Below are 14,429 nucleotides of genomic sequence, written 5' to 3'. Positions count from 1 at the left end.
ATGTCTTTGGTCATGTTGTTAAGAAATGGCATATCTCTAACTCAAGATCTGAGTCATAAGAAGAAAGTGCTACATGCATGGCACAGATAAAATCACTGATGAGCTCAATCGGATTGAGATCTGGGGAATTTGGAGGTCAAGGCAACACCTTGAACTCTTCATCATGTGTCTGAAACCATTCCCAAACAATGAGTGGCAGGGCACGTTATCCTGCTAAAAGAGACCACTGCCATCAGGGAATACCATTATCATGAAGTTGTGTGCCTGGTCTGCAGCAATGTTTAGGTAAGTGGCACATGTCAAATTGACATCCACATGAATGCCTGGAACCAAGGTTTCCCAGCAGAACATTTCCCAGAGCATCACACTCCCTCCATCGGCTTGTCGTCTTCCCACAGTGCATCCTGGTGCCATCACTTCCCCAGGTAAATGGCGAACACATACGCGATATAAACGAAGACAGGACTCATCAGACCAGATTACCTTCCACTGCTCCAAGGTCCATTTTCTGTGACCAGTAGCCCTCGCGTGTCAGTGAGCCTTGGGTGTCCAACACCCTGTTGCTGGTTCTTGGTTTGTCCCTCCTCAGACCACTGTAAGTGGTTGTTGGCCATAACAATTTGGCCCTTGTCAAAGTCACTCTGGTCTTTACTCCTGCGCATTTCTCCTGCATCCACGTTGACTACGAGAACTGATTGTTCACTTACCATCTGATCTACCCAGACCTTGACACGTTCCCTTTTAGATTATCAGCGTTATTCGCTAAACCTGTGAGTGGTCATCAGTGTATATCTTTCCGTGAGGGGATTACTAATAATATGATAAACTCGGGGTCTTTACTCTTCATGTCAAACATTGAGGAGTAAAGTTCCTGTAGATTCCATAAACAATTGGATCTGATCTAATGCATATGCTGTATGAATGTATGCTGTATCTGATATAGCATCTGATGCAGCGTCTGTTTGATCTCCCAGTTCTGAAGTGGGTGGGGTGGTGGGGCGGAGGGAGGCCAGGGGTCAGTGGGATAAGAGGTAGTGTCGGGGCAAGGGCTATTGTTACCCAGGGTCACTTGGGGGGTCTTGGGTGGTTTTGGATTCTTGAGGCTGTAGGGTTGTTGGTGTGGGTGCCTGGGAGTCGTCCCAGGACAAAGAAAATGCTCTTACCCCGTTTTGGTCAATGGGCAGCCCACCTGGATTCTCTTCGTGCTGTGACCTTTCTGTGTTCTTGATGCTGGTCAGACAGTATATCACCGCCGTCTTTCAGTGTAGGAATGAGTGCTTCAAAGGTAAGGAGACTGGCAATACTTTCCTGTATTAGTACTGGCCCTTTGGTGTAATAGGTGGTTGTCAGCATACATGGCTGTAGGGTTGTCCATTACATGTCTTTCATCAAGCTACACTATTAGGGGAGTGCCACAACATATTTCCGTCCCTTGCACCATGTGTAAAGGGACAACAGACGATATTCCTCCATGTAAAAATTCCGTCTTTATGGAATAGTAGGTTGTTTATTACTCTAGTCTATATATAATATAGTCCACAAAAAGACTTTCAGGTTTTTTTAAGAGTCTTTTCTTAGTTTTTTCATTGTTCTTCGTTTGCAATTTGCTGGTTGTTCTACCTTTCTGCGGTGTGAATGTGGTTTCCAAGGTGACCAATAATGCTCAGCTCTGACTAACACTATTCTAGCCTTTTCATGTTTTTGGAACTAAATGCCTTTTTATATATTTACAAGAATTATGCTTACATATTGTTGCTTTCAATTCTTCACTGAACTCCTAGGCTAATCTCCATGATAGATAGAGCCTGTTGTATAGTTCGGAAGGCACCATTTCTTAAAATTAATAATTGAATTTAGTGGTTTTCCTCTGAGAAAGACAGAGCTTCCTCTGTTTCCTCTATTCTTGTCTTGTTAGATTTTCAGTTTGTTGTTAATATGTAATAATTGTTTTCACATAAAAAAAATATTTAGGAGCTCATCATTCTGTAATGTGGGACATTTACACCTTCCAGTGTTATAACAGTGACATAATGACTCTCTGCCTGTATTGTAACAGTGACATAATGACTCTCTGCCTGTATTGTAACAGTGACATAATTACTCTTTGTTGTAACTGTTATATAATGACTATGCCTGTGTTGTAACATTGTCATAATTACTCTCCACCTATGTTATAACAGTGACATAATGACTCTGCCAGTGTTGTAACAGTGACATAATGACTCTCTGCCTGTATTGTAAATGTGACATAATGACTCTCTACCTGTGTTGTAATAGTGACATAATAACTCTCTACCTGTGTTGTTATAGTGACATAATGACTCTGTCTGTGTTGTAATAGTGACATAATGAGTCTCCACCTGTGTTGTAATAGTGACATAATGACTCTTTGTTGTAACTGTTATATAATGACTATGCCTGTGTTGTAACATTGTCATAATTACTCTCCACCTATGTTGTAACAGTCACATAATGACTATGCCTGTGTTATAACAGTGACATAATGACTCTGTCTGTGGTTTAATAGTAACACAATGACTGTCTCTCTTCTACAGGCTCCAGATGGAAGATGAGCTCCGGCAGCGAGAGAGAGAGCGCGAGCGGGAACGAGAGCGTGAAAAAGAGAGGGAGCGTGAAGTGGAGAGGGAGAAGGAGCGAGAGAGAGAAAGAGAGAGGGAGAGAGAAAGAGAGAAAGAACTGGAGCGAGAGAGAGAGCGTGAGAGGGAGAGAGAGAGAGAGAGAGAAAAGGAGAGAGAGAGGGAGAGGGAGATGGAGAGGCAGAAGGAAAGAGTGATGAGGGAGAAGGAGCTCCAGGTGTCTAAGGCCATAGAGAGTCAGTACCTGGCTGAATTCCATGCCATGAGAGGACAAGAGGACAGAACCAAGCCAGAGAGACTCACTCCTAACCGTCCAGGTACATCATGAAACACAGACCTGCCCAATCTTATACTACACCATTAACCTGTGTCACCGTTGCTGTTCATTAGTGTGGAGATGAAAACAAATACTCTCTCTTCTCAGACAAAACCAAAGAGCCCACCCTCCCAGCTCCTAAACCAATGCCGCCAAGCCTCCACTCCTCCCTGAGCCAGTCGCATCACGGGGTTCCTGGCGTTCCTGGTCTGGTCTCCACCCACGGCCTCTACCTGGGGCCTGGAGGACTGGGGGCCGGACTCACCGCTGCCATGATGCTCCAGCGGACCAATGAGGAGGAGCGCTGGTTGGCGCGACAACGGAAGCTTCGCCAGGAGAAGGAGGATCGTCAGTACCAGGTGTCAGAGTTCAGACAGCAGGTCTTAGAGCAACACCTGGACCTGGGACGGCCTGGGGAGGCAGGCGAGCTACGCTCAGACACACACAGGTTAGACACACACACACACAGTCTGGCGCTGTGAGATCTAACAGATTCTTCCTGCCTCTCTCTGATCTCCGCTGGCTGCAATTGTGTCAATTCCCTCATGATGGTGACAGTGTGTTTCTACCTGTGTACCACATTGCAGTGTCATGTTGATGACATCATGCAGTCTCTTTAGGCAGGAGGACATGGAGGAAGATAAAGACAGTTAACCCACATCCAACTTTCCTCCCAGTCACAGAAAAACCCTCTGTTGAGTCTATAGGCTTCTACATGCTTCTAGAACAACCTCTCCATACCTTTTATGAAGTTTGGTGCCGTTCATACTAGGATCGGGATGTCATGGACAGACATTAGTGAGGGGGAGAATTGACGGTCTTGTATCTGATGAGGATTGATTAATCAGGGGAATTTCATTTATGCAGTGAGTTAGTGGGTCAGCTTAGCTATACAAAGGCCAACCTCTAGGCTAATCCTCCCCATACTGGACACCACAAGTCCTCAGTTGTTCTTTACTCAACCAAAGGTTGAGTAGTACGGTCCCTGTAGACTCTATGAACTGATGTTGAAAGAATGCATTGAAAAAATGTAGTTGCTTTCTGTAAAAAAACAAACAAAAAAAACGCCTATATACTCTGACATGCTACAAGGGAAATTAATTCGTCCTCTAACCTGCCTGCTTACTGGTTATGTAGAAGACTGTTGGGGCTGTTTCTGATATAACATTTGATGTAGCATCGGTTTGATCTTTCCCAGTTCTGAAGTAGGTGGGGTGGTGGGAGGTGAAGGAGATCTGGTCAAAGCAGCAGTGTAACTTAGCTGCTTACCATGTTCAGCCTGTCCCGTTTGTGTGTGTGTCTGTGTGTGTGGGTGTGTGATAAGAACATGCTGTTCTTACCTGGTGTTTCAGTAGGTGGGTCAGACTTAATAGGCGGGGTTAATCCAGGTCTGCTAGTTCAAGGGAGACACACACCCTGTTCCTATCAGTAATCCTGCTCCATAATCGCCAAGCTGCTGTGAGCTGGGTCCTTTACAGCCCAGGGACTGGGTCCTTTACAGCACAGGGACTGGGTCATTTACAGCCCAGGGACTGGGTCCTTTACAGCCCAGGGACTGGGTCCTTTACAGCCCAGGGACTGGGTCCTTTACAGCCCAGGGACTGGGTCCTTTACAGCCCAGGGACTGGGTCCTTTGCAGCCCAGTGACTTGGTCCTTTGCAGCCCAGTGACTGGGTCCTTTACAGCCCAGGGACTGCAGATGAATGATAGAGGGAGAGAGGGATGGGCAAGTGAGTGAGAGTCTGTCTACGATGCTGCTGATTCTGGACATCCATGTCCGTCCATCTATCCACCCATCAGCCAATTTCCGGGTCTTCACTTGTTATCTGTCAGATGGTCTTTTTCTATCTCTAAACATGAGCTTAGTGTCTCCGATGAGCCTGCTCTCTCTGAGTGACTGTGGCCTGTTTTCTCCACTACACTGGAGTCTGGCTGCCTGTCTGTCCCTGTCTCTGTTAAATGTTTCATACACGCTGTGTGTCTGTCTTTAGTCCTGTATGTGAACCCAGTGTGTTGAAAGGCAGTGGGAGATCAAAGCAGGCCAACCAGATTGTAGAAGTGTAGAGGCCTGTATGGTCTGACCAGACCCTCCTCTCGTCTCCGGGCTACTCTGCCTGGACCTGATAACACCATTCCAGAGAGAGAGGGAGACAGGAGGGAGAGAGAGAGGGGGAGGTGTTTGTTGGAGTCAAATGAATAGGAATGTGTATTAAAACGCATTGCTCATTACACTGCCCGTCCGTCTCCACAGGTCCATACCAAATCACCATGACCCGGGTGGCCGTGACCTCCACCCCCACCTCGGAGCCCCTCCCCCGCTCATCTCCCCCAAGCCCCCTCAGCCCCGTGAGCACCCCCCGCCCCCCACCACCCTGTGGAACCCTGCCGCCCTCATCGACTCTGCCTCGGATTCACGCCGCAGCACCCACCACGACCCGCCCGGCTTGGGTCACTACGACATCAGCCGCCTTCCGCCCGGGGGACCAGCCAAGTTGGAGGATGGGCTCCGCAGGGGACGAGACCGGGAAGGGGCCCTGGAGAAATACCAGCCCCCTCACAGAGGCCCGCCGGGGATGCCTGAACCCAGCACCTTCCTGGCAGAGCTGGAGAAATCCACCCAGTCCTTTTTCAGCCAGCAGAGGACCTCGCTGTCCCTGCCCAGCCAGTACGGAGAGCTGGGAGGAGGGATGAAGAGCAGTGGGGAAAGGAAGAGCCAACAGGGGCCCCCAGGGATTTGGAGGCAGAGCCAGGGACAGGGCCTGGGACAGGGAATGGGGCCTGACTCGGGCCTGATGTACGACGAGTTTCTCCAGCAGCACCGTAGGCCGGTCAGTAAACTGGACCTGGAGGAGCGGAGGAGGAGAGAGGCCAGGGAGAAAGGTGACCACACTGCTGTTTTCCTCCAGCCTCTGCACTGTGAGCCGTGTGTAGGTGTAGACTGTGAGTACTAACTCTCTGCTCCGGTCATGACAGGTTACTACTACGAGCTGGATGACTCGTATGATGAGAGTGATGAAGAGGAGGTCCGGGCCCATCTCAGGAGGGTAGCAGAGCAGCCCCCACTCAAACTCAACGACTCCACAGAGGTACAGGTTTTATTCTGCACACAGACACACACACACACACACCTCACTCTACCTGCCTGTGTGAAACCTCTGGTGTTGTAACACGCTCCTCTCCCTCTGTAGAAAGTGGACTTCCTGTGTGTGTTTGGCCTGACCACGGTGTCGCGACGCGACCATCTGGTTCAGCAGAAGAGGAGGAAGAGGAGGAGGATGCTGAGGGAGCGCAGCCCTTCACCACCGGCCGTGTTGTCCAAACGCACCCCTCCTCCCCCGGCTCCTCTCAGGACCCGCTTCACCCCAGAGGAGATGGACAGAGCCCCCGAACTGGAGGACAAGAAACGCTTCCTTACCATGTTCAGCCTGTCCCACGTCACTGTACAGCAGAGAAGAGGTATGTACCCTAACCCCTACATCCTACGCCCTAACCTTCCACCCTATGCCTCTACACCCTGACCACTACACCCTGACCACTACACCCTGACCACTACACCCTGACCACTACACCCTGACCACTACACCTTAAAACCCTATTTTCTACACATAGTTTTTATGAATCCCACTGCTTCTGGCAGGTATTACACATCAGTCTGCCTCCCTCCTCATTGAGCAGCATCTGGACTCTGGGTGGGAGAAACAGAAATATACACACACACACACACAGCTGTGGCAAGGCGTGGAGTCTCAGCAGAAGGCTTAATGTGATCCCTCTCTAATCCTGTGGATTTACTGCATGCTGCCTGCAGATAGCAATGTGCAGCCCCCCCCCCCCCCCCCCCCTCACACACAGAGTAAAGGAGCAGCACGGACAAGAGTTGTTAATTCTCTGTCTCTCTCTCTGTCCCTATTTTTGTCTTTGTCATCAGATAATGAGAGAGTAGTAGAGTTGCTTAATGCCATTAAACAGAAGAGCGTAACCTTGGACACCATCAGACATGCCCCTCACCCCCTGTGTAAGACGCCCCCTGTCCAGAACTCTGGTAAGAATTAGAGACATCTCTATAACAGCAGGTCCCAGCCAATATGGGGCATCCATGCGTTCTGCCAGGACTCGGGACTCTCTCATGGCTTGACAGTACCACTGTACTACTGATAATAAATATAATAATCATTCAGACTAGCTTATACATGAGTTCTGTGTCATATACAGTCAGATACCAGAAGCTTACAGTCAGGAATGTATGGAAAAGCTGTCAGTGAACAGCATATAACCACAACAAGCCCTTCACAATGTTTCAAATACTATCACAGGACCGGTACCTCGGAGCCCCTAAGGTAATCCTTCTCTTACTTTTGGTTCTGGCACCTTCTGGTTTACAATTTAAGGAGTTGGACCCATGCATTAACATGAAGCTGGACCTTTCTTGATTTGAGCAATAAAGGAGATGGAAACATTACATACTGTTTTTGTTAAAATGACAAACAATTATTTGTAATGGAAATGTGAAATAGGAGCCCCTGGGGAAAGGTTTGGGAATCCCTGCTTTATAATATTGTTAGTCAGTAATGTTATAGTTCAATCAGACACTAAAAATACTCCTACCTGAACAGAATTATTATTCTGTGCTGTGGTCCAAGCTGCCCAAACTGTCCCACATAGACTAACAGGACTATGCTAGCCACATCAAGAAACCACCTAACTGCAAGTTCATTAATTGCACTATAATACTCCAAAACTCTACCTCCCTCCATCAATAGAAAAACATAAATGATCACAATCAAAGAGTAAATCTGTAAACATGCACAAAACTATAAATTACTATAAATTAAATGGTAGAATGAAGTCACTGCTCTTACTCGTTCACCCCATATGCTCACAAGTTAGCATAACAAGTTAGCATATGATTCTGTCCCAACATGTCTGTCCCTGAATGTCTGTCCCTGAATGTCTGTCCCAACATGTCTGTCCCTACATGTCTGTCCCAACATGTCTGTCCCTACATGTCTGTCCCAACATGTCTGTCCCTACATGTCTGTCCCAACATGTCTATCCCAACATGTCTGTCCCTAAATGTCTGTCCCAACATGTCTATCCCAACATGTCTGTCCCTGAATGTCTGTCCCTGAATGTCTGTCCCAACATGTCTGTCCCTACATGTCTGTCCCAACATGTCTGTCCCTACATGTCTGTCCCAACATGTCTATCCCAACATGTCTGTCCCTAAATGTCTGTCCCAACATGTCTGCTCCTACATGTCTGCCGCTACATGTCTGTCGCTACATGTCTGTCCCAACATGTCTGCCCCTACATGTCTGTCCCTACATGTCTGTCGCTACATATCTGTCGCTACATGTCTGTCCCAACATGTCTGCCCCTACATGTCTGTCCCTACATGTCTGTCCCTACATGTCTGTCCCAACATGGCTGTCCCAACATGTCTGTCCCTACATGTCTGTCCCAACATGTCTGTCCCAACATGTCTGTCCCTATATACAGCAGAACCTTCAAATCTGAATATATGTATTTAGTGAATAAAGACAATTCTGAGGTTTTTTATCATTTCTGTCTAAATGTGTTTCTGCTGATATCTTGATCCAGTATGAGTGGGAATTTGTCTTAACTATAACATCTGTCTGTCACTACAGATCCCGCCTCAGCCCATCCCTCCAGCGAATCAGATGAGCCACTCAGTGCCAGGCCCTCCAGCCCCTCGTCCCCTGGCGGACCCCTGGGGCCACCAAAAACTCCCATCACCTCTGACACACTGAGACCAAAGGAACTTCCTCCTCCGCTCCCCTACCCAGACAAGATCCGTGGGCTCCCTGAGGGACCCCCCTCCAAGAGGAGCTCGTCATCCAGCCTGCTGAACAGCTTGCGCCCCACTTTGCAGCCTAAAGACACCCCCCCCAGCCTGAATGGCCGGACCAAGCCCTGGGAGAGCTTCACGGCAGAGGAGTTTGCCCAGCAGTTCCATGAGTCTGTTCTCCAGTCTACCCAGAAGGCCCTGCAGAAACACAAAGGTATGTTTACAGTCACCCTAACACCTTCACCAAACCCTCCACACAGGAATTACAAACCATGAATTTATAGTCAGACACAGATCTAGGATCAGATTATGTCTGGCCTAAGCTAATCATCATATTTTACACTACCAGAATAGTAATGGCACAGATCTAGGATCAGATGCCTGGCCTAACCTAATCACATTCATATTTTATTAGTCATAACTTGAATAGCAATGATAGTAATGGCAATGGAATGTCTCTCCTACTCTAATCCTGCCTCTCTCTCTCTCCCTGCCTCTGTCTCACCATCCCTCCCTCTCGCGTTCCCCCCTTTCTCCCTGTAGGTGGCGCAGCGGTGATCTCGGAGCCCTCTCACCTCCAGGACTCCTCGGTGCACTACAACATTCCGGAGCTGCAGAGCGCTCCCAGCCGGCCGCCTCCGCCACACGGCCACACACATGTGCACACACACTCCATCCAGCACGCCCACCCACAGCCCAATGGGCAGCACTGCCCACCACAACCCCACCGGGAGGCCACTGGAGCGAGGGAGGAGCTGTCTGCGCCGGAGGACTCTGAGGAGGACGTGGAAGAGGAGGAGGAAGAGGAGGCCCCAGTGTCCAGGTGGCAGGGGATTGAAGCAATCTTTGAAGCCTATCAGGAATACATTGAAGGTAAGCAGTCAGAGAGGACACTCTATATTTAAGGAGATGTATGTCCTTTGTTATTGAATGGTTCATGTCTGGTTGTAATCTTCACACCAGCGAGCATCTTATTAGTTTGTCTTGGGTTAAGAGTAGTTGTGGTGTATTCACAACACTAGGGGGTGGTATAAATGCCTTTCTGACAGTTGGCCCAAATAAATAGGATGTGACCAGTCAAACACACACACAGTAATGACACGTCAGGTGTCAGGTGCAGAGGAGTGTGTGTATTTGCAGGAGGGGCAGTAGGGTCTGCTGTAGATCTGTAGGGTCTGCTGTAGATCTGTAGGGTCTGCTGTAGATCTGTAGGGTCTGCTGTAGATCTGTAGGGTCTGCTGTAGATCTGTAGGGTCTGCTGTAGACCTGTAGGGTCTGCTGTAGACCTGTAGGGTCTGCTGTAGATCTGTAGGGTCTGCTGTAGACCTGTAGGGTCTGCTGTAGATCTGTAGGGTCTGCTGTAGATCTGTAGGGTCTGCTGTAGATCTGTAGGGTCTGCTGTAGATCTGTAGGGTCTGCTGTAGATCTGTAGGGTCTGCTGTAGATCTGTAGGGTCTGCTGTAGATCTGTAGGGTCTGCTGTAGATCTGTAGGGTCTGCTGTAGATCTGTAGGGTCTGCTGTAGACCTGTAGGGTCTGCTGTAGACCTGTAGGGTCTGCTGTAGATCTGTAGGGTCTGCTGTAGATCTGTAGGGTCTGCTGTAGATCTGTAGGGTCTGCTGTAGATCTGTAGGGTCTGCTGTAGATCTGTAGGGTCTGCTGTAGATCTGTAGGGTCTGCTGTAGATCTGTAGGGTCTGCTGTAGATCTGTAGGGTCTGCTGTAGATCTGTAGGGTCTGCTGTAGATCTGTAGGGTCTGCTGTAGACCTGTAGGGTCTGCTGTAGATCTGTAGGGTCTGCTGTAGATCTGTAGGGTCTGCTGTAGACCTGTAGGGTCTGCTGTAGATCTGTAGGGTCTGCTGTAGATCTGTAGGGTCTGCTGTAGACCTGTAGGGTCTGCTGTAGATCTGTTGGGTCTGCTGTAGATCTGTAGGGTCTGCTGTAGATCTGTAGGGTCTGCTGTAGATCTGTAGGGTCTGCTGTAGATCTGTAGGGTCTGCTGTAGATCTGTAGGGTCTGCTGTAGATCTGTAGGGTCTGCTGTAGATCTGTAGGGTCTGCTGTAGATCTGTAGGGTCTGCTGTAGATCTGTAGGGTCTGCTGTAGATCTGTAGGGTCTGCTGTAGATCTGTAGGGTCTGCTGTAGACCTGTAGGGTCTGCTGTAGACCTGTAGGGTCTGCTGTAGATCTGTAGGGTCTGCTGTAGACCTGTAGGGTCTGCTGTAGATCTGTAGGGTCTGCTGTAGATCTGTAGGGTCTGCTGTAGATCTGTAGGGTCTGCTGTAGATCTGTAGGGTCTGCTGTAGATCTGTAGGGTCTGCTGTAGACCTGTAGGGTCTGCTGTAGACCTGTAGGGTCTGCTGTAGATCTGTAGGGTCTGCTGTAGATCTGTAGGGTCTGCTGTAGATCTGTAGGGTCTGCTGTAGATCTGTAGGGTCTGCTGTAGATCTGTAGGGTCTGCTGTAGATCTGTAGGGTCTGCTGTAGATCTGTAGGGTCTGCTGTAGATCTGTAGGGTCTGCTGTAGATCTGTAGGGTCTGCTGTAGATCTGTAGGGTCTGCTGTAGACCTGTAGGGTCTGCTGTAGATCTGTAGGGTCTGCTGTAGATCTGTAGGGTCTGCTGTAGACCTGTAGGGTCTGCTGTAGATCTGTAGGGTCTGCTGTAGATCTGTAGGGTCTGCTGTAGACCTGTAGGGTCTGCTGTAGATCTGTTGGGTCTGCTGTAGATCTGTAGGGTCTGCTGTAGATCTGTAGGGTCTGCTGTAGATCTGTAGGGTCTGCTGTAGATCTGTAGGGTCTGCTGTAGATCTGTAGGGTCTGCTGTAGATCTGTAGGGTCTGCTGTAGATCTGTAGGGTCTGCTGTAGATCTGTAGGGTCTGCTGTAGATCTGTAGGGTCTGCTGTAGATCTGTAGGGTCTGCTGTAGATCTGTAGGGTCTGCTGTAGACCTGTAGGGTCTGCTGTAGACCTGTAGGGTCTGCTGTAGATCTGTAGGGTCTGCTGTAGACCTGTAGGGTCTGCTGTAGATCTGTAGGGTCTGCTGTAGATCTGTAGGGTCTGCTGTAGATCTGTAGGGTCTGCTGTAGATCTGTAGGGTCTGCTGTAGATCTGTAGGGTTTGCTGTAGACCTGTAGGGTCTGCTGTAGATCTGTAGGGTCTGCTGTAGATCTGTAGGGTCTGCTGTAGATCTGTAGGGTCTGCTGTAGATCTGTAGGGTCTGCTGTAGATCTGTAGGGTCTGCTGTAGATCTGTAGGGTCTGCTGTAGATCTGTAGGGTCTGCTGTAGACCTGTAGGGTCTGCTGTAGATCTGTAGGGTCTGCTGTAGATCTGTAGGGTCTGCTGTAGATCTGTAGGGTCTGCTGTAGATCTGTAGGGTCTGCTGTAGATCTGTAGGGTCTGCTGTAGATCTGTAGGGTCTGCTGTAGACCTGTAGGGTCTGCTGTAGACCTGTAGGGTCTGCTGTAGATCTGTAGGGTCTGCTGTAGACCTGTAGGGTCTGCTGTAGATCTGTAGGGTCTGCTGTAGATCTGTAGGGTCTGCTGTAGATCTGTAGGGTCTGCTGTAGATCTGTAGGGTCTGCTGTAGATCTGTAGGGTTTGCTGTAGACCTGTAGGGTCTGCTGTAGATCTGTAGGGTCTGCTGTAGATCTGTAGGGTCTGCTGTAGATCTGTAGGGTCTGCTGTAGATCTGTAGGGTCTGCTGTAGATCTGTAGGGTCTGCTGTAGATCTGTAGGGTCTGCTGTAGATCTGTAGGGTCTGCTGTAGACCTGTAGGGTCTGCTGTAGATCTGTAGGGTCTGCTGTAGATCTGTAGGGTCTGCTGTAGATCTGTAGGGTCTGCTGTAGATCTGTAGGGTCTGCTGTAGATCTGTAGGGTTTGCTGTAGACCTGTAGGGTCTGCTGTAGATCTGTAGGGTCTGCTGTAGATCTGTAGGGTCTGCTGTAGATCTGTCGGGTCTGCTGTAGATCTGTAGGGTCTGCTGTAGATCTGTAGGGTCTGCTGTAGATCTGTAGGGTCTGCTGTAGATCTGTAGGGTCTGCTGTAGATCTGTAGGGTCTGCTGTAGATCTGTAGGGTCTGCTGTAGATCTGTAGGGTCTGCTGTAGATCTGTAGGGTCTGCTGTAGATCTGTAGGGTCTGCTGTAGATCTGTAGGGTCTGCTGTAGATCTGTAGGGTCTGCTGTAGATCTGTAGGGTCTGCTGTAGATCTGTAGGGTCTGCTGTAGATCTGTAGGGTCTGCTGTAGATCTGTAGGGTCTGCTGTAGATCTGTAGGGTCTGCTGTAGATCTGTAGGGTCTGCTGTAGACCTGTAGGGTCTGCTGTAGATCTGTCGGGTCTGCTGTAGATCTGTAGGGTCTGCTGTAGATCTGTCGGGTCTGCTGTAGACCTGTAGGGTCTGCTGTAGATCTGTAGGGTCTGCTGTAGATCTATAGGGTCTGCTGTAGATCTGTTGGGTCTGCTGTAGATCTGTAGGGTCTGCTGTAGATCTGTCGGGTCTGCTGCAGATCTGTAGGGTCTGCTGTAGATCTGTAGGGTCTGCTGTAGATCTATAGGGTCTGCTGTAGATCTGTTGGGTCTGCTGTAGATCTGTAGGGTCTGCTGTAGATCTGTCGGGTCTGCTGTAGATCTGTCGGGTCTGCTGTAGATCTGTAGGGTCTGCTGTAGATCTGTAGGGTCTGCTGTAGATCTGTAGGGTCTGCTGTAGATCTGTAGGGTCTGCTGTAGATCTGTAGGGTCTGCTGTAGATCTGTCGGGTCTGCTGTAGATCTGTCGGGTCTGCTGTAGATCTGTAGGGTCTGCTGTAGATCTGTAGGGTCTGCTGTAGATCTGTAGGGTCTGCTGTAGATCTGTAGGGTCTGCTGTAGATCTGTAGGGTCTGCTGTAGATCTGTAGGGTCTGCTGTAGATCTGTAGGGTCTGCTGTAGATCTGTAGGGTCTGCTGTAGATCTGTAGGGTCTGCTGTAGACCTGTAGGGTCTGCTGTAGATCTGTAGGGTCTGCTGTAGATCTGTAGGGTCTGCTGTAGATCTGTAGGGTCTGCTGTAGATCTGTAGGGTCTGCTGTAGATCTGTAGGGTCTGCTGTAGACCTGTAGGGTCTGCTGTAGATCTGTAGGGTCTGCTGTAGATCTGTAGGGTCTGCTGTAGATCTGTCGGGTCTGCTGTAGATCTGTAGGGTCTGCTGTAGATCTGTAGGGTCTGCTGTAGATCTGTAGGGTCTGCTGTAGATCTGTAGGGTCTGCTGTAGATCTGTAGGGTCTGCTGTAGATCTGTAGGGTCTGCTGTAGATCTGTAGGGTCTGCTGTAGATCTGTAGGGTCTGCTGTAGATCTGTAGGGTCTGCTGTAGATCTGTAGGGTCTGCTGTAGATCTGTAGGGTCTGCTGTAGATCTGTAGGGTCTGCTGTAGATCTGTAGGGTCTGCTGTAGATCTGTAGGGTCTGCTGTAGATCTGTAGGGTCTGCTGTAGATCTGTAGGGTCTGCTGTAGATCTGTAGGGTCTGCTGTAGATCCTGTAGGGTCTGCTGTAGATCTGTCGGGTCTGCTGTAGATCTGTAGGGTCTGCTGTAGATCTGTCGGGTCTGCTGTAGACCTGTAGGGTCTGCTGTAGATCTGTAGGGTCTGCTGTAGATCTATAGGGTCTGCTGTAGATCTGTAGGGTCTGCTGTAGATCTGTAGGGTCTGCTGTAGATCTGTCGGGTCTGCTGTAGAT

General features: G+C 49.3%; 1 protein-coding gene across 5 annotated transcripts in view; it reads left to right on the top strand.

Annotated features, from left to right (window-relative positions):
• Window positions 1-14,429, top strand: part of gse1 (Gse1 coiled-coil protein) — a 280,494-nt gene that overhangs the window by 261,336 nt on the left and 4,729 nt on the right. For all 5 annotated transcript variants that reach the window (XM_034295844.1, XM_029123909.2, XM_029123911.2 and 2 more), the window contains 8 exons: window positions 2,556-2,914; window positions 3,022-3,361; window positions 5,165-5,793; window positions 5,887-5,999; window positions 6,102-6,369; window positions 6,842-6,955; window positions 8,562-8,936; window positions 9,266-9,595. In XM_034295844.1, the coding sequence (XP_034151735.1) occupies window positions 2,556-2,914; window positions 3,022-3,361; window positions 5,165-5,793; window positions 5,887-5,999; window positions 6,102-6,369; window positions 6,842-6,955; window positions 8,562-8,936; window positions 9,266-9,595 (2,528 nt within the window). The remainder of the gene's footprint in view (window positions 1-2,555; window positions 2,915-3,021; window positions 3,362-5,164; window positions 5,794-5,886; window positions 6,000-6,101; window positions 6,370-6,841; window positions 6,956-8,561; window positions 8,937-9,265; window positions 9,596-14,429) is intronic.

This window comes from Esox lucius, chromosome 2, assembly GCF_011004845.1.
Source record: "Esox lucius isolate fEsoLuc1 chromosome 2, fEsoLuc1.pri, whole genome shotgun sequence".
Taxonomy (NCBI): domain Eukaryota; kingdom Metazoa; phylum Chordata; class Actinopteri; order Esociformes; family Esocidae; genus Esox; species Esox lucius.
The sequence above is the reverse complement of the archived record's forward strand: the minus strand, read 5'-3'. Positions and strand labels throughout refer to the sequence as shown.